This window comes from Sceloporus occidentalis, unplaced genomic scaffold, assembly GCF_023333645.1.
Source record: "Sceloporus occidentalis isolate IW3139 unplaced genomic scaffold, rSceOcc1.0.p SCAF_38, whole genome shotgun sequence".
NCBI classification, from domain to species: Eukaryota; Metazoa; Chordata; class Lepidosauria; order Squamata; family Phrynosomatidae; genus Sceloporus; species Sceloporus occidentalis.
Window position 1 is genome coordinate 5,244,537 of NW_028317018.1, and position 18,656 is coordinate 5,263,192.

At 41.9% G+C, this 18,656-nt stretch overlaps 1 protein-coding gene across 1 annotated transcript; it reads left to right on the plus strand.

Annotated features, from left to right (window-relative positions):
* Positions 1–884: 884 nt before the first annotated feature.
* On the plus strand, positions 885–8,733 carry LOC149290658 (dnaJ homolog subfamily B member 11-like). Its single transcript, XM_089488448.1, has 10 exons — positions 885–958; positions 2,364–2,520; positions 4,029–4,126; positions 4,516–4,648; positions 5,767–5,909; positions 6,883–6,965; positions 7,060–7,117; positions 7,617–7,728; positions 8,089–8,248; positions 8,669–8,733. Exons 1-10 carry the CDS (start codon positions 885–887, stop codon positions 8,731–8,733), a joined length of 1,083 nt encoding a protein of 360 aa, XP_089344574.1.
* The last annotated feature ends 9,923 nt before the right edge of the window (positions 8,734–18,656 follow it).

The following is an 18,656-nucleotide window of genomic DNA, read 5'->3' on the forward strand; positions in this document are numbered from 1 at the left end:
CCAGCGATATGCTCCTCTGTAGACAAATGTACTATATCTGTGTGTGCAATATGTCAGATCGGAAAATTTTGAACGTCTTTCATCATATATTATATCACCTTTCCCAACTGCGTTTATGCTATATATTTATAAATTATTATTATTTAATGTTTTATATAGCGCCATCAGATTCTGTAGCACTGTACAACGGGTAGACAGGACATAACAAGTAGTATGTAATGTAACATACCAATATGACTTACAGAAACAAGAGGTGAGGAGTGCCCTATATATATAATCATGATATTGAACATGCAAAATAAATAAAAAGAGCTTGCAATTAAATTTGACCTTATTTAAAATTCTTTTTTCTTTTCACTACATACAGCGCTCTTTTCTCTATAATTTGTTGGAATTGTATAAATGAGAAAAACATGTCCGAATTTTATTTTTAAACTCTGATAATGTTATATCTATAAATATATCTATTATATAGCTAGCTGTTCTAACCAAAAAGGTGGATGCATACATTCTTTTCGGCGACACACTTAGAAGACAGCGAAGGGCGGTGGCAAACGCCTTCATAGAGTGCCCTGATTGGCTGTGTATGTAGAAACCTTAGTTTGCCATGTCTTTGTTTTTGATTGGATAAGCACACCCGGAAATGCACAGTAACAAAGTGACGAAAGGCGAATTGCTGCCTGGCTGAATGTTGACGTTTTAACTTTTCATTGGCTGCCTCGGTTCCAATGCAGACCATCCAAGTGTAATTGCAAATTCTGTCATTGGTGAAGTGAATAGGAAACGCGGTTGCTGAGGGCTGGAAACCGGTTTCATGCGGTGAAGGATCTACATTCAAACGGATCAGCGGCATTAGGTTTCCGAACACCGGGCAGCTTTGAGCCATGAGGTTCAACTATGTATCAGTGAGCAGCTTGTGCCTCCTTGTCGTGTATCTGGCCGACATTGCTACTGCTGGGTAAGGATGTGAGGAATGATCTGATCAGTTTCTGCTGTGGCAGGTTATTGATAATCAGGGTCATCTCTCTTATAATACAATTCAAAAATTAATAATCAGACACAGCCTTATATAAACCTTATATCCAAACCGAAATATAAAAGATTGCAACCTGTCAGCTATTACTTTCAAATCTACCATCCCATTGTCTGCTCTTAATGAATCAATGTAGCTGTAAGTGATTATTTTAAATTCTGAAAATGTTTCTTTGGGTGTAAAACATTTGAAGATTGGCATGTGAAGATGTTTATTCAATCTATGATATGAAGCAGTGGATGTAGATACAAAGGATTCCCAGTTCTCCTGGTGGGGTTACATACAAAGATTAGTTCTGGTGTACAGTGTGTAGTATTCAGCCGCAACATTGTTTTGTTGCTGTGGAAACTGTGGGTTTTCTACATTTTCGAACCAGAGTAGTCCTCTTTATGTAACACCATTAAATGTACCCGGTAGAAAAAATAGATGTGCTTCATCGTTACCCATAACAAGTCAAAGGTCACTCAGGAGGGACTACTTTACTGTATTTGGATGATTGAAATTGCTGGTGGGATAAGAGATGGAGCCCAAGAACACTTAAGTCTCTTAATCAGCAGATTGATCTGTCCAAATAACTTATACACAGTGTAAAAAATGCACATTTGTATGATCAATAAGGACTGGCTGTTGTGTTGCTGGTTGTGTCTCCGTTTGGGATTGTTTTGTCCTGAAGGTGGTCATTTCAGCGACGCGTTGGTTGTTGCTAATGCCGTATATGACCTCTATTCTTCCAGCGAGTGTCAACAGTAACAAGAAATGTGGGTTCCGCAGAGGTAGATCTTTTGGGCTGGGTCAGGCCTAGATCAGGGCCCCACCAAATCACCTCCCAGCCGGTACATTTGTATAAAGCTTCCTTTAAGTTTGAGCCCTTCATTCCCATCAAGGAAATGACGGGAAACATCAAACGGTAGTCACAGGTGCAAAAGCGTAACATCAACAATTTGTAGGAGTTTGACAAGTCACGTCACAAAGTAGATCTGTGAATGTGAAGGAGCCATAATTATACCATGGTCATACCGTAATCACATTTGGGAACTCCATTTATACATATCCTTATTTCACAAACTCGGTCTCTGGTATTATGCCTGCTGTATATTTACACATAACCGCTATAGAATCTGTTCTCTGATAATTGGCAGGATCTTAACAAATAGGGACAAAGCATTGAACCAATGTTTCAATTCAATGTTTTGACGCTTCATCATTATAAACCCTTTTTATCCAGTGACACTTGGTAAAAACAAGCAACCTTATATAATCATAAATATTCCTTGGCTATTTGATCAATACGAGATTGTTCTGTTATGGATTTATCTTTTCTTCTTTCTAGCCGTGACTTTTATAAGATCCTGGGGGTGTCTCGAGGAGCTACTGTAAAAGAAATAAAAAAGGCATATCGTAAGTTGGCATTGCAGCTACATCCTGATCGAAATCCAGACGATCCTCAAGCACAAGAAAAATTCCAGGATCTGGGTGCTGCCTATGAGGTATTAAAATATATATGGCGTCCAAAACGGCTAAAAGAGAAGTGAAACTTGGTGCTGATATTTTTAAATGTTGCTGCGGATTAGTCTGTCACCTGCTATTTTTGGTGTGACAAGGCAATGAATCTTTTTTTAAACATCACTTTATTGGCATGCAGAAAATATGGTGACATAAAAAGATGTCTTATTGACCAAGATGCTGTTGGTAAAAACCTTTTTGAAAATATCATAACCATTTATTGTTCTGTTCCATTTACACTTTAGCATATTTTTTATTGATTTTATCCCCCCTATTCACTATGGATCTTTGTCAGTTGAGTGCATTGTAGAATAACTGAGTCCCTGAGAAAATGTTAAAGGGATGTGATGTAAATTGTTGAAAGAACTATCTTGGAAGGGATTAGGTATTAGTACATTAGAGAAATCATGGTTATTTTGCAAAATTGGTAGAGAAGCTGCCTTTACATTTTAAAATCTCTATCTGCAAAATTGCTCCGATAAGCTGCAAACATATTACGTACCGTATTCAGTGACCTTTTTCGTACATTTTTACGTTTGCCCTCTGATTTAGTGCTTTGCAGAAGAACTGCTAATAAGAGGACAATGTACCTGATGCTGATTTTCAATCTGAATTATTAAAGGAATAATCAAATATTTTAATCTTGGTATTTCAAAATAATTAGAATAATTAGTAAATAAATAGTAAGTAATTCCTTTTTTAAGGATCGACTGCAGTTTAGGTATGAAACTGGGGCCTTGTATATTGGATGGCTTTGAAGACCATAACATTTAACGGTCAGCATTTCTTACAGTTCCTGCTCCTCTGAAATCAAAATACTGCTTGACACTAGGATTCAGTTATAAACAGACCTGTTTCTCTGGGTTTCACAGTTTATCAGCAGCCATCTTCACGATGGTTCCAGCATATGTCACATTCCCACCCCAGGCTCTTGAGAAAACAAAACTTAGCATTTCAAAAGACACAGACAATTTCATGGCCATGATCCGAGCCAGCAATGTTTTTCTGGTTCAATGATCTGTTTTTATGGCCTCTTACTGTCACAGTTATGAGACACTTTGAGACATTTTCACTGTTCGCTCATCTGAAACTACAAAGTAAATAATTACTAAAATTCATGTAATTTGCTCTTTTTTTTATCCTATTTAATCTTTCTCCAATATTTGCTAGCAAATAATAAGTGCTAGTTTCTGGGTTTGTTTTCTTTTTTTTCTTGACTTTATATTTTCCTGGACATTTGCCATCAGCAGAGTTGGTCAAGTATTTATTTATTTTGGCATCTTGTATTTAAAAACGAAATCACTGCATTTTTTTTAATTTAATAGTTTTCTTTCCTTTTTTAACTTTGTATTTATTTTCATGTTCTGCACATGACAGATAATAAGTTCGTTAGTGATTAAACATCCTTGTGTTTTGACGTATTCCAGAATATTGCACTCTTATATTTGAGCAAGCAAGAATGTTTACTGGATGTTATTTTCCTTTTTTTCAGGTGCTTTCTGATGAAGAAAAAAGGAAACAGTATGATGCGTATGGAGAAGAAGGTCTTAAAGATGGCCACCAAAGCTCCCATGGGGATATTTTCTCCCAGTGAGTCGACTTATCAGTACTAGGCTAACATTTTAATACAGTAATCCCATTTATGTAACTGCGGAGATTAGTTGGGACAGTCCTGATTTTCTTTATGTGAGTGATATATATCGAGAAAAGGAAATTCTTGTTTAAGGGTTTGAAAAAGAATTCTATGGAAAGCTTGTAGTTTTTATTGGATGACATTGATATTTTTATACAGATAATTTTCTACTTTATCAGGGACTACAAGATATTGCTATAGATTATACAAAGACGTTGTGTCTCTCACTGGATTTTGTACGATATGTATATCGTTAGTTGAGTTTATTAGTGTATTGCAGCTATGGCTACATTTTGCAGTTGGAAATTAATATTTGTAACTATCTGTATTTTCTTGCTTTGCTTAGCTTCTTTGGAGACTTTGGTTTCATGTTTGGAGGTAATCCACGACAGCAGGACAGGAATATTCCACGAGGCAGTGACATCATCATTGATTTAGAAGTTACATTAGAAGAAGTGTATTCGGGGAACTTTGTAGAAGTAAGTAAATGTTGTGGCTACATCTTATTCTATATGCAGTTGTGTTTTTTATTTCATCTTACATGTGTTTGTTATGTAAGGCTAGGCTTATCTTCCTTGCACGCCGCTCGTCTTCTGCTTCCCCACTCTATGTAATCCTCCACTGGCTCCCTTTTACCTTTTTAGATTTAAATTTAAAATCCTGATCCTAGCATATAAGGCCCTCCATAACACTGCTCCTTCATACATTTCATAAGCAAATACTCCCCCACTCGAGCTTTGCATTCTTACCATGGGCTAAGGCTCTCCTCCTCACTTATCACCTCTTCCTTTTCCCATGTATAAGACTTCACTCGTGCTGCCCCGTATTACTGGAACCTACTTCCACCGAACCTTCAGCTTTCACCCTCCCTCCCAACATTCAAGAAACATCTCGAAAGCCACTCCTTCAGAGAAGCATACCATCTTAGCTGCTAGAACTTCCTTGTTACAACCAGCACACTGCCTGTCCCCCTTTCTCTGTGCCTTATGTTTGTCACCCCATTCCCTCAAGATTGTAAGCTTGCGAGCAGGGCTCTCACCACCTAATGTATCGGTTTGTCTTAGTCTGTCAATTCTCGCCTTGTCATACCCCTTGAATATATGTATTATATGAAGGGCTGCGTAAATTGTTGGCACTTTATAAATAAAAGATAATATAATAGGGTATGCTTAAATATGAACCTATTCTTTTATCCTTCACACTTTCGCTAAGGAAGAATGCATATTAAAGTACTCTGTAGGAAACTTAAAAATAAAGTATCCACTTGATGTGGAAACTGCAGCCCTGCGGTAGCCCTCCTCCTTCTCTGGCCTGATGATTATTGCTACTGCTTGGATGGAGTTAAGTATATGATGAGCAGCTGAATATATCTCCTGCGTGGAACAAAGGCTAGAATACCCTCATGTATTTGCAAAAGGGACCACACTGTTGTCATATGTATTGAAGCTTGATATAATGCCCATTTGATGAAGAGAGGTTTTACCTCCGTCCCACAAAGAGCATATGTAAATGGCAAAATGTAGCACATGTATAAGCAATTAATCTGTTTAAATATCGTAGTCAAAATTAATCTTTATATGTTTTCTCTCCTACATAGGTAGTAAGAAATAAGCCTGTAGCTCGTCAGGCACCAGGCAAGCGTAAATGTAACTGTCGTCAAGAGATGAGAACAACACAACTTGGTCCAGGACGCTTTCAGATGACACAGGAGGTTGTCTGTGATGAGTGTCCCAACGTCAAGTAAGTCGTTTGCATTCAAAGTAGTCGGTCTATGTCTTCTTGCTAAACCATTACCGCCATAAACAACCTATTGGATTCCTGTCATTATTTTATTAATTCCGCAGGTAGCACAGTCTAGATCTGAACAAGATATTTCTACCATGTCCAGATGAATATTTAACTGAAACCAGTTTGCATTAAATATCTCTATGATGGGGAAAAAAAGGGCAATTGTGAAAATTGTATGCAAACTTAAAAAAAATTGTCTAACAGTCCAAAGACAAAAATGCAGCTGTTTAAAACACAATAGGAGCAGCTCCATTGTTACCCCATGTTGTGGGGATACATTTATTTTCCAATTACTTCTAGGGCTTAGCAGTAAGAAACTGTAACAAATATAATTCGGGGCTTTTCTACAGAAACTAGGACTGTTTTCTTTGTAACATGTTGGTATGGTAGCTTAGTGTCCCCTGTAAGTTATCCTGTTACAAATGCATGGAGGGATTCATCAGAATCCTAACTATGCAGTTGCAATTTTTTCCCACTGCCCAGGTTGCGTGCGTGTTATCCTCACAGCCAGACAGCTTTTGCTCATCACCTGGAGGTGCTGTAACAGAGACCTTTTGCATGCATGTACAGAAAGCCCCCCCCCCCCCAAATAAAATCTTTTTCACAGTTCAATCTGTAAAAAATGTACTTAGCTTGTGCTAATGTCCAAATAAATAAATATATATATGTATATGTATTTGTACTGATTTTGAAAATGCCTTCTATCTGGGCCATACTAGTGATCACGCTAAAAGTAGTAATGAGAGTTGGCTATTAGCAACAGAACCTAAGCCTGTCCACTGCATACACGCACCGCTTGGCAATAAGTACCACTAATTAAAATGTGTTACACTCCAACATATTATCTTTCCTGTTTCTTATCTTACAACATACCCCAATTTTTATTGTCAAATCTGACTTCAATTGCTTATTTTTCTCCCACCAGACTTGTAAATGAAGAGCGGACTCTAGAAGTAGAAATTGAACCAGGAGTGCGAGATGGCATGGAGTATCCCTTCATCGGAGAAGGTAAGTACAGAGTATAATTTCCCTTGTACCTGTAGAACATTACCATATTGTTATTTATCTTTCCTCGTTTATTTATGAATGTATTATTTATTAGGTGAACCACATATTGACGGAGAACCTGGAGACTTGCGTTTTAAAATTAAAGTTCTTAAGTAAGTAAATGCAGTTGTAGGTTTTTAGATTTTTCTTTCTATGGAGACATTAATATCTCTTCTTTGTCCCTTACATCTGACCTGATAGTTTGTTGATCACAGATTAATGAAGTAACAGTAAAGGTTTGGGAAGCCGCAATGATTTCTTAAAGTAGAAAATCCACTGTTTTTATGTAAAACGCTGATGGCCCAAATTCTACTTTCAATAGCAATGGGGGTTTTCACACATACCATTGTCAGTCTGCTCTAAGCCCTGCTGCATCGAAGGTGGCGGCTTTCTGGGTTGAAGTAAAATTTAAAATATTGCTAAACAACAATATTTTTGCAGGCAGCTCATTTAACTTTTCCCTATGTTATCTCATCACGTTATCCACGAGTCAACATTCAAAACTATGATCTAGAGCTAAGGAAACTGGCCTTCTTTTTTCAAGGCAAAATGCAAAATATATTAGAATATGCAACAGCAAACTTGGGATCTGATATTTTATGTTCCTAACAGACACCCAATATTTGAAAGAAGAGGAGATGATCTTTATACAAATGTAACTATATCTTTAGTTGAAGCACTTACTGGATTTGAAATGGATGTTACCCATTTGGATGGCCACAAGGTAAAAAAAAAAAAATCTGTAAATTAGAAATATTGAGTGTTTTTTGTACAATTTTATTCCTTTTCATCATCAGAGCTTGGGCAGCCTTAGAAACCAAAAGGGTTTTTTTTTGTTTTAATCTGATTAATTCATCAATTTGCAACTCTGCAAAGCCTTAAAGGATTTCTTCCTAATATAAATAGCATAATCTGTCAGACACTAGTGTTTGTTAGTTTATTGATTTTGCATAAATTAACAAATATTGATGGTTGTGTTTACAGACTGATGTTATATCACTAAACTCCATGCTTGTTTTATTGTATAATAGTGCTGTATGTCACATATGTGTCACACACATCCCAATTTTAATTCTACTTACAGGTTCACGTAGTGCGTGACAAGATAACCAGACCTGGAGCAAAACTTTGGAAAAAAGGAGAAGGTCTGCCAAATTTTGACAATAACAATATCAAGGGTTCTCTGATTATCACTTTTGATGTTGAATTCCCCAAAGAACAGTTAACAGATGAACAGCGGAATGGTATGCTATACCTCCTTCTCCCTGTCTGCAAAAATCTAGTGAGAGTTTCTGACTCCTATATAGTAAATTATCAAAAATATCTATTTTTCTCTCTGTTACATGTATGCCCTAGATTGTAAGCATGAGAGTAGGACCCTCTTTACTTAAAATATTGGTTTGTCTTAGTCTATCAGTTCTAGTTTTGTCATACCCTTTCAATGAGGGGACATTTGTGTGTGTGTGTGTATATATATGTGTGTGTGTGTGTGTGTGTGTGTGTGTGTGTGTGTGTGTGTGTATATATATATATATATATATATATATATATATTTATACACACATGTATATGTCACTATATGCCACCATTTTTCAGTGAACACTAATGATCTCTATAGACATGCCCTCTTTGAAGCATTACTTAATCAACCTTCTGTATTTTAGGTGTGAAACAGCTGCTGAAGCAAGGATCAGTACAGAAGATTTATAATGGGCTTCAAGGATATTAAAAGGCGTTTACAGATGGACTTTTTTTGTTGTTCGATTATTATATTATTAAATAACTTGTTACGGTGACTTGTTAGTCAAAATCATTTTTGTACCTTTACTGCTCCTGGTAAATCCTGAGTCTGATTTCCATCAAAGATTCCTGTTGTAAACTAGATAAGATATTTCAGAAATGTACCCAGTATCTTAGACAAGGCATAAAAACTATCGGACATAACATTTAATGTTTTCTTAAAATTTTAAAGAATGGTCCCTTACGAAAAAATTACTGCAGTTTTTCTGAAGTAATACTGCAGTTTTTTGGACATGAAAAAACTGCAATACTGCAGTTTTACTGCATTTGTACTTCACTGTACTGCAGTTTTACTGCATTTGTACTTCACTGTACTGCAGTTTTACTGCAGTTATTTTTGTACGGAAGTACAAATGCAATAAAGCTGCAGTACATTGAAGTACAACTGTAGGTTTGCAATATAAAAAAAAAGTGCAGTAAAACTGCAGTACAGTGAAGTACAAATGCAGTAAAAGTGCAGTATTGCAGTTTTTTCATGTCCAAAAAACTGCAGTATTACTTCAGAAAAACTGCAGTAATTTTTTGTAAGGGGTATTTAATCAAAAATTAGAAATGACTCTGAAGTCCCTTCCCGGTACATAATGTTTATACAAAGAAACATTTACAATGTGTTCTTTAGGCCTTTGCCTCGAAGTGCACTGGTGCCGTGGTCTGTTTTTATAGGCTTCTATGGTATTTGAGGCTCACCAAGTTCATTGTTGAACCCAGACTTAATAAATGTGTTCGCAGATGGCCGCTTGTGTGACAGACAAGCGTTCAGGGATCAGTTCCATGTTTTGAATTCCATGCCGCTCAGAATATAGCAGTAAGGTAAGGTGTTACACTAATGCCTGAAAATAGCAATAGGCATGATTTAAGAGACACAGCATCATGTTTGCTGTCGCTTTTAACTAGAACAGGATATTGAGTTCCAAAACATTGAGGCTCCCAATAACCACTTTACATAAATCACAAAAAGTGCATGTTCATGCCACCATGCCTATAAAGGGAAGCAGGTGAGTATTAGAGTGACATTATAGGAACAAAATGGCATAAGATGGGTGACATGTTAAAACATTGTATACAAAGACAAAAAAAGCCACCTAACATTTTACAAGTTGCTTAATCTGACTCGTCTTCAGTTTGTTATTTTCTCGAGCCGTTTTTCCCCGGGCTAAGCCTCCTTGCAGGGGGATGCCTCTGCACCATAGCCGGATGGCTGGTGTCGCGCCGCCCAGCGCATTCTTACCTTGCCAGCTGAGTTATCGCGGGAGGGCTTGGACGCCGCTGTTCGCGGCTGCATCCCTCAGCTGATGATCGGCCGTGTTCCTGTGACTTCAGGGCGGCTTCTGTGCCGCTGTTCGGCATCCCGGCATCGTCCAAGATGGCGTCTGACTCTCTTCCGGTTCGGGGCATTACGCGCTTCCGGTAGTGCGTTTCAAGCCTTGTTTTCGTCCGGATTTGAAAATTTTGGCGCCATAATCTGCCACTGTTGCAGCTGACAGCCTGATTGCAGTCTGATTACTTGATATTTAAAGGGTAAGGTAAGTAGGTGATTGCATTGTCGGCTTGCTGTGTATGCTATTATTGTATGTGTATTATCCTGATAACCCTGAGCCGCCCTCTGCTGAGGACAAGCCTAAAAAGGCTGTTATGAAGTCCAAACATGCGCAGTGCTCCGGGTGTCACAAAGCTTTGCAGGATTCAAGGAAGAAACTTTGTTCTGCTTGCCTAAAATCAGTTGCAGATTCGGAAACTGGTGGAAGAGAATTTTTGGCCTGGCTTAAAGAGGAGATGCAGTCTACCTTCTCTGCTTTTCATCAGGCTGTTCCTGCTTACCCTCACCTTCCGGCAGTGCAAGATCCCTTGCTCCTGTAGCGTCAGCCATTATTATCTGACTCAGAATTTGATTATCCAGAAATGGAGGAGTGTTCTTCTGAGGAAGGAGAGATCCGGGAGGAGAGTTCTTTTTTGTTCCCCGTAGATCACATTGAGACTCTTATCTCCGCTGTGAGATCTGCGATGCATCTGGAAGAGACGGCTTCCCTAAAGAAGGACCCCTTCTTTGCCAGTTTCTCTAAACATTCAGCCTCTTCTCCTGTGCATCCTGCTTTATCAGATATTATTAAACAAGAATGGCACCACCCGGAAAGAAGGGTTAACCTGTCCAGGCGGGTGAGACGTTTTGTGCTACCCCTCTAGTCGATACCGCTGTTATGAGGGTCTCCAGAAAGATTACTTTGCCACTTGAAGATGGTTCTCACTTCTTTGACCTCATGGAAAAGAAAGCTGAAACAGCGGTTAAAAAGTCTTTTGAAGCCTCTGCTGCTGTTTTCAAGCCAGGAATCGCTTCTGCCTCAGTATCCAGAGCAGTTAAGATCTGGCTCTCGCAGATTGAAGAGGATATTGCCGCCAAGACCTCTAGAGAGACTATCCTCAAGAATGTCGCCGCTGTTAAGATGGCCGTGGACTTTCTATGCGATGCCTCCATTGAGAACATCAGAATGACAGCCAGGGCTTCTGCACTCTCTATCGCGGCTAGACGAGCCTTATGGCTGAAAGCCTGGGCTGCGGATAATGCCCATTAAAGGCAAGACTCTGTTTGGTGAAGAGCTGGAGTCCCTCCTTGAAAAGACTACTGGGGATAAGCATTGGATGCCTCAGCGGAAACCGGCTTCAAAGAGACGGCAGTCCTTTCAGCCGTACTTCACAGGCCAGTCAAGAGACTACGGTTCCAGATTTGCTCGCTCTTCCAGGGATCAAGGCTTCCGAGGCAGATTCCCTCGGGGAAGGGGGACACTTGACAGATTATCCTTCCCCAAAGCGCCCCAGGACCCCAAGAGCTTCACATGATGCCACCCCCATTCCTGTGGGAGGGAGGCTCCGGTTTTTCAGAGATGGTTGGTTCTCCATCACTCGGGACCCCTGGGTAAGAACCATCCTATCCCAGGGTTACCGGCTTCACTTTCTTCGCAGACCACCGGAACGTTTCTTGATTTCCCACCTTCCTCGGGATCGGGCGAAACAGACTTGCCTATTGTCTACCATACAGCAATTTGTAAAGCTACAGGCCCTGTTTCCCGTGCCTCAGTTGGAGCAAGGTCGGGGGATCTATTCTCCTGTCTTTCTGGTTCCCAAAGCAACAGAAGGTTTTCGTCTGATCATAGACTTACGTTTCCTGAACAGTCACCTCAGGTACGTCCGTTTCAAGGTGGAAACAATAAGATCCACTCTAGACACCTTATGTCTCCACGACTTCATGGTCTCTATAGACCTCAAGGATGCCTATCTGCATGTTCCTGTTCATCCATCTCATCAGCAGTTCCTACGCATTGCTGTTTCTCTGGGTTCGTGTATCAGACATTTCCAGGCTCTCCCGTTTGGCTTATCAGTAGCCCCCAGAGTCTTCACAAAACTCCTGGCAGTGGTGGCAGCTCATTTCAGACTTCAAGGGATTTCGTTCGTTCCTTACCTGGACGACTGGCTTATTCACGCCCGTTCAGCCCCGGTTCTACGTTCTCACCTTTCCACAGTAGTGAGCACCTTGCAAGAGCTAGGCTGGATGCTGAATTGGGAGAAGTCCAGCCCTGTTCCATCCCAACAGATTGTGTTCCTGGACCTCCGCCTAGATTCCCGCTCGGGGAAGGCCTTCCTTCCTCCTTCCAAGATCTACAGGATTTGTCTTCTGGTCCGAAAGGTTCTCTCTGCCCCCAGAAGCTCTATAAGAACGTGCATGTCTCTACTAGGCAGTATGGCTTCCACAAGATACGCAGTCCCTTGGGCCTTGGCCCACATGAGGATTCTGCAGAACTTTATCCTCCATCTTCCCGAAGGAAGTCTATTCACCTTGGACAAGCTCGTCGTTCTCCCGTCCCAGGTCAGAGCATCCCTCACCTGGTGGCTTCGGAGGGACATCCTAGCAGCAGGAAGGAGCTGGTCAGTTTCAGCCAAAGAGCTCCTCACCACCTACGCGAGTACCAGAGGTTGGGGAGCTACGTATCTAGACAGATTCGTTCAGGGTCTCTGGTCTCCAGCTGTTCGACTTCTTCCTTCCAACTGCCTGGAGTTGCTTGCAGTGGAAAAAGCTCTGTATCATTGGGAACATTGGCTGCTTCACAAGAACATTCTATTGTGCTCCGACAACCGAGCAGTCGTGGCATACATCAACAAGCAAGGGGGCACCAGAAGCCCTCGGCTTCTCCGTATAGCTCTGAGGATCTCCTTCTGGGCGGAGGCACGTTCTATCTCCCTAACCGCGTTTCACCTCAAGGGCTCTTTGAACTCTCAAGCAGACTTCCTGAGCAGAACTCCTGTTCTGAGCGGCGAGTGGGCTCTACATCCTGCAGCCTTTGGGCTTGTTGTCCAGCAGTGGGGTTTACCCGAAATCGACCTTATGGCCTCCAGGGTCAATGCTCAGGTGCCGGCCTTCTTCTCCCTCAATCCTCAGCATCATCCTTTGGCGGTAGATGCCTTCGCCCAGGCCTGGAATTTCCATCTCGCTTATGTTTTTCCGCCCATCTTGTTGATTTCCAAGGTTCTTCAGAAGATCAAGAACGACAGCGCCTCTGTTATCCTTATCGCTCCAGACTGGCCGAGGCGAGTATGGTATTCGGACTTAATCAACCTCAGTGTCGACAGCCCTGTGAGGCTCCCGGCTTGGAAAGACCTTCTTCGTCAGGGCCAGTTTCTTCACCCTCATCCGGAGATCTTCCAGCTGACGGCCTGGAGGTTGAGCGGAAGATCCTGAAGGCTCGGGGTTTTCTGCTTCAGTGACTGAGACTCTTCTTCACAGTAGGAAGAGGGTTACCTCCCTCAGATATATTAAGGTCTGGAGAAAATTTTGCAGTTGGTGCGATTCCAGACGGATTCTACCGGCCTCCTGTTCCCCAGGATCGGTTCTGGATTTTTTGCAAGAAGGATTCGACCTTGGGCTTCAACCTTCTACGGTCAAGGTCCAGATTTCTGCCCTCAGTGCCTTGCTGGGAGTTGACCTGGTCTCTCTGCCGGTCGTCAGAAGATTTTCTAAAGCCATTGTTCGAATGCGTCCTCGGCCAGTAACCAAGATGGTTCCTAGGGACCTTAATCTCGTCCTTCGTAGACTCATGTTGCCACCTTTTGAGCCTCTTCAATCAGTGTCGCTTCATCTACTATCATTGAAGACTGCCTTCTTGGTGGCCATTACCTCGGCTAGGCGTATCAGCGAGCTCCAGGCCCTGTCTATGCAGGATCCTTTTCTGCATTTCTTTCCGGAGAAGGTCGTCTTATCTCCGCCTCCAGAATTTTCTCCTAAGGTTCAGTCGGCGTTTCACAGAAACCAAGAGATCGTTTTGCCCACCTTTTTTCCATCTCCACGGTCTCCTGAAGAAGAGGCTCTGCATACTCTGGATCTTAAGAGATGCCTTACTATTTATCTGGAGCGGACTTGTCCGCTACGTAAATCTTCTCAGCTGTTTATGGCAGTTTCCGGTCCCAGCAGAGGTTCGAACATCTCCAAGCGCTCCATTGCTAGGTGGATTGTGTCAGCCATCAGCTTGGCATACTCTGCGGCTGGTCAATCTTCGCCTACGGGGATCAGAGCTCACTCTACTCGAGCAGTCTCGACTTCATGGGCAGAACAGTGTCGCATTTCTCCTGAGCAGATTTGTAAGACAGCGACTTGGAAGACCTTTGCCCGGCATTATAGACTCAATCAGATGGCGCATGAGGACTCTCTCTTCGGGCATAAGGTCCTAGAGGCTGTGTTGTCTTAAGGTTGTTTTTTGCCCACCCTTTGTCTTGGGTATATCTATCTAGTGTCACCAGGGATGGCAGGGAAACAGTAAGTTCTACTTACCGAGAGCTTCTTTTCCCTGCCGATCCCTGGTGAGACGTTTGTTCCCTCCCTTCCTTTTTTCAATAAAGTATTTTTTGCATCATGGTTGGTTTTCCCTGTGTGGTCTTTGGTATTTACTGAGGATAGCAGGTGGGGAGGGGCTTTTAAGTGTTTTGGAGTCCTGCCCTATCTCAGGTACAGAGGAGGAGTCTATCTAGTGTCACCAGGGATCGGCAGGGAAAAGAAGTTCTCGGTAAGTAGAACTTACTGTTTCTGATTTACATAAATACAGACACATGTATTTCATTTAATTTTGGGTTGCCTTTAATATGATTTGCAAGTCAATCCCCGTCTGTGTGTGCATTTTTATATACTTGTGTTAAGGGATATGCTTTAGTTGCCTTGCACCTATTATAATTTGGCTACATGTATGCTCTTCTTTAAATCATCCAAAATGACTACTCACAAGTCTTTCTCCTGATGTAATTGTAAACAATCAGTTCACCAAATTGATGGAACAAAAATTAAATGTGGTTTATCAACACAAACCTTAATATAGATTTTTGTGATCAGAAGTCAATAAAATCAAATTTCAGGCAGGACATTTTCTAAGACAACTGGCAAAGTAGCCACACAGTAGACCTTATGGTGACAAGAAATATACACATATGTTTCTATTGTATCTCGTCTAGGTATTACTAAGTATTCTTAGATTGTTATGGTAAGTTTACACATAAATCTCCATTTAATAAATAAATATAACATATATAACTCCACACTGAAGTAGATAGCATACCAATTATAACAGAACAAAATTATTGGCTTTATTAAAAAAAAAAACATCTCAATTTCCACTATGGAAATATTTTTTGTTAAAATATATAATGAAAATGTTACATTTCATCATCATGTTAAGCTACAACTAGCTATATTCATATTTAACATCGTACTGCTTCAAGCAAAGGTATAGCCTGCCGCTCCATCAAACTCCATTAACCACAAGTCAAGAACAATATACTCTCACTGGCCACTTTATCATGTGTACCTGTTCTATTGCTTGTTAACACAAATAGCTAATCGGCCAATCACATGGCAGCAACTCAATGCATTTAGGCACGTAAATGTGGTCAAGACAACTTGCTGAAGTTCGAACCGAGCATCAGAATGGAGAAGAAAGGGGATTTAAGTGACTGAATGTGGCATGGTTGTTGGTGCTGATCTACTGGGATTTTCATGCACAGTAATCTCTAGGCTTTACAGAGAGTGGTGCGAAAAAGAGAAAATATGCAGTGAGCGGCAGTTGTGTGGATGAAAATGCCTTGTTAATGTCAGGGGTCAGAGGAGAATGGGCAGACTCGTTTGAGATGACAGGCAACAGTAACTCAAATAACCACTCATTACAACCAAGGTATGCAGAATACCATCTCTGAACGCATAGCCCATCGAGCCTTGAAGCAGATGGGCTACAGCAGCACTCCTGTTAGCTAAGAACAGAAAACTGAGGCTACAATTTGCACAGGCTCACCAAAATTAAACAATGGAAGACTGGAAGAACATTGCCTTTGACGCAAACAACATGAAAGCATGGATCTATCCTGCCTTGTATCAACGGTTCAGGCTATTGGTGGTGGTGTAATGGTGTGGAGGACATTTTCTTGGCGATGCCTCAGCAGGTGCTTACTGCAGCTCCCACGTGATTACGCTGTGTGACCCCCTAGGCCCCGCCTCCTCCAGAAAATTGAAGAGGTGAGTCTACCGGATCCCGCCGGAGTCCCGGTCTTACTTCTGGAGCAATCTCCCCAACCGGCTCTGCTTCCCCACAGTGGCCGGGCTATCCTGGCAGTCAGAACGTACTCGTGTATGCATCCTCGGCTGCTGCCAGCACTTAGTATAAGTGCCGACAGCAGCTGAGGTTACCAGACAGGATGATCCATCGATTACAAGAGCATTTGCTCTGGAAAAAACCTTGTCTTATAATCGAGCAAATACGGTATTCCACGAAGAATGAAGGCAGTTCTGAAGGCAAAATGGGGTCCAACCCAGTACTAGCAAGGTGTACCTAATAAAGTGGCCAATGAGTGTATTTTACATAAGGTGAAAACAACCTACCCAAAAAAAAAAAGACTGCACTGAGCCATATTGTACTCGCTACTACATGCAGACGTGGTGCAGTTATATTCCCGTGCATGCATGAGCTGCCAGAGACACAACTATTTTAGCCAGACAGGGACAGTGCTGAGGGGGTATGAACCCTTTGCTTTCTCCTCCTTCTTCTGCAAGCATGGGCTCTAATCAACTGAGCAGCAAGTCCAATTTATGGGCAGTTTTTGCTCCTGTGGCAGGAGGTGGGATTTATGGACATGTTAAAAAGTCTGACTGCAATCCTTAGTCTGCAGTCTTTGAGCCTTTTTTTGGGGGGGGGGGTAATTGTGCCTCATGTGGTCGACGGATATACCCGTACCTACTTTAATACAATTGCAAACCTGGGTATCAATATAACACATGTGGTGCCATTGAGGTGCATGATATATCCTTAACAGCTATTATTTTCATAGCATTTTGTTCAAAGCTGGTTTTAAACACCATTGTATTTTTTTCCCTTTCGACTAGCCATTGCCATTCTTGGTGAAGAGCTGATTCCCAGGGTCTCTGGGTCACTCTCTCTCTCTCTGCCTCTTGGTCAAGTGAATGGTTACTCTCACACACCTGCTCAGCTAGTCCGGCCACCTCATTAAGCCAAAAGAATCCATTCTGTCATTGGAGGTGAAGTTTTTCTTTATATTAGTTTTGTAAACATGTTATGTGTATATTCACCCATTGTAGGGACTGAAGAAACTCTGGGATAGTCCTTCCATCTGGTGATAGATATTAATGATAATATTCTCTGTCACACTTTTCTATCTATAATAATATCTAATATGTTCATACCTGGAAACTTCCCTTGCGGGATGCGGCCAGGACTGCGCACTGACGTCAGCGGGCGGTCCTGGTGACTTCGGGGGAGTTTCCGCTGATGTCGTTGGCGTTCCCGCTGACGGCAGCGGGAAACACCCCTATTTAAAGGAAAAAATGGGCAGGGAGTGGGGCGTGTCAAGCCCCTGCTCCCGCAACCCAGAGTATTCGGGTCTTGATGCTGAGAACCGGAGGAGCGGCGCTCAGCCGGCAATCTCCAGGTCAAACCCTGAGAGTTCCCAGGTATGCATATATTACATTAACATCTACACTATATTACAAAAGTATGTGGACACCTGACCATCACATCCATATACACTTGTTTGACATCTAAATTCCAAAACCATGCCCCTTTGTGGTTATAAGTACCTCAAGATTTGGTAGTGTGTCTGTGGGAATTTGTGTCCATTCAGCCAAAGGTTTATGTGTAAGTCATGCATTGATGTTAAACTAGAAGGCCTGGCTCGCAATTTATCGCAAAGTTATTCAATGGGGTCAAGATCAGGGTTCTGTGGAGGCCATTTGAGTTCCTTTACACCAGACTCATCAAATCAATTATCTTATGGAACTTGCTTTGTGTGCTGGAGCCTTCTCCAAACTGACGCCACAAAGTTGGAAGCATACAAATGTCTAAAATGTATTTTTATGCTGTATTATTAACATAACCTTCACTAGAATTAAATGCCCTAGCTAGCACAAACCCAGAAAAGCACCCTAAGACCATTTTCCTTCCTCCACCAAACTGTACAGTAGGCAGAGCCGGCCTTAAGTGTTCTGGTGCCCTGTGCGGACTACTCCTGTGGCGCCCCCCCATCCCAAAAAAGGAAAGGGGAAAAAAATCTTGTCACAAAACTCCCCTTTCTCACTATCTACCACCTCTACCCCTTCTCACTGCCCCATCTCACTGCCTCCCCCCTGCCCCTTCTCACTGTCTCCCCCCTGCCCCTTCTCACTGCCTCCCCCCGCCCCTTCTCACTGCCTTCCCCCCTCTGCCACTTCTCACTGCCTTCCCCCCTCTGCCACTTCTCACTGCCTTCCCCCCTCTCCCTACTTCTCATTATCCTTACTTACCTTGTTGAGTCCTGCGGTGGGAGCAGGAGGGATCCGTC

Bases quoted from the DNA above. Each gene is read 5' to 3' on its own strand.
- LOC149290658 (XM_089488448.1), top strand. From the start codon at position 885: ATGAGGTTCAACTATGTATCAGTGAGCAGCTTGTGCCTCCTTGTCGTG. The intron at 959-2,363 runs GTAAGGATGTGA...TCTTCTTTCTAG, and splicing joins GCCGACATTGCTACTGCTGG to CCGTGACTTTTATAAGATCC. The intron at 2,521-4,028 runs GTATTAAAATAT...CCTTTTTTTCAG, and splicing joins ATCTGGGTGCTGCCTATGAG to GTGCTTTCTGATGAAGAAAA.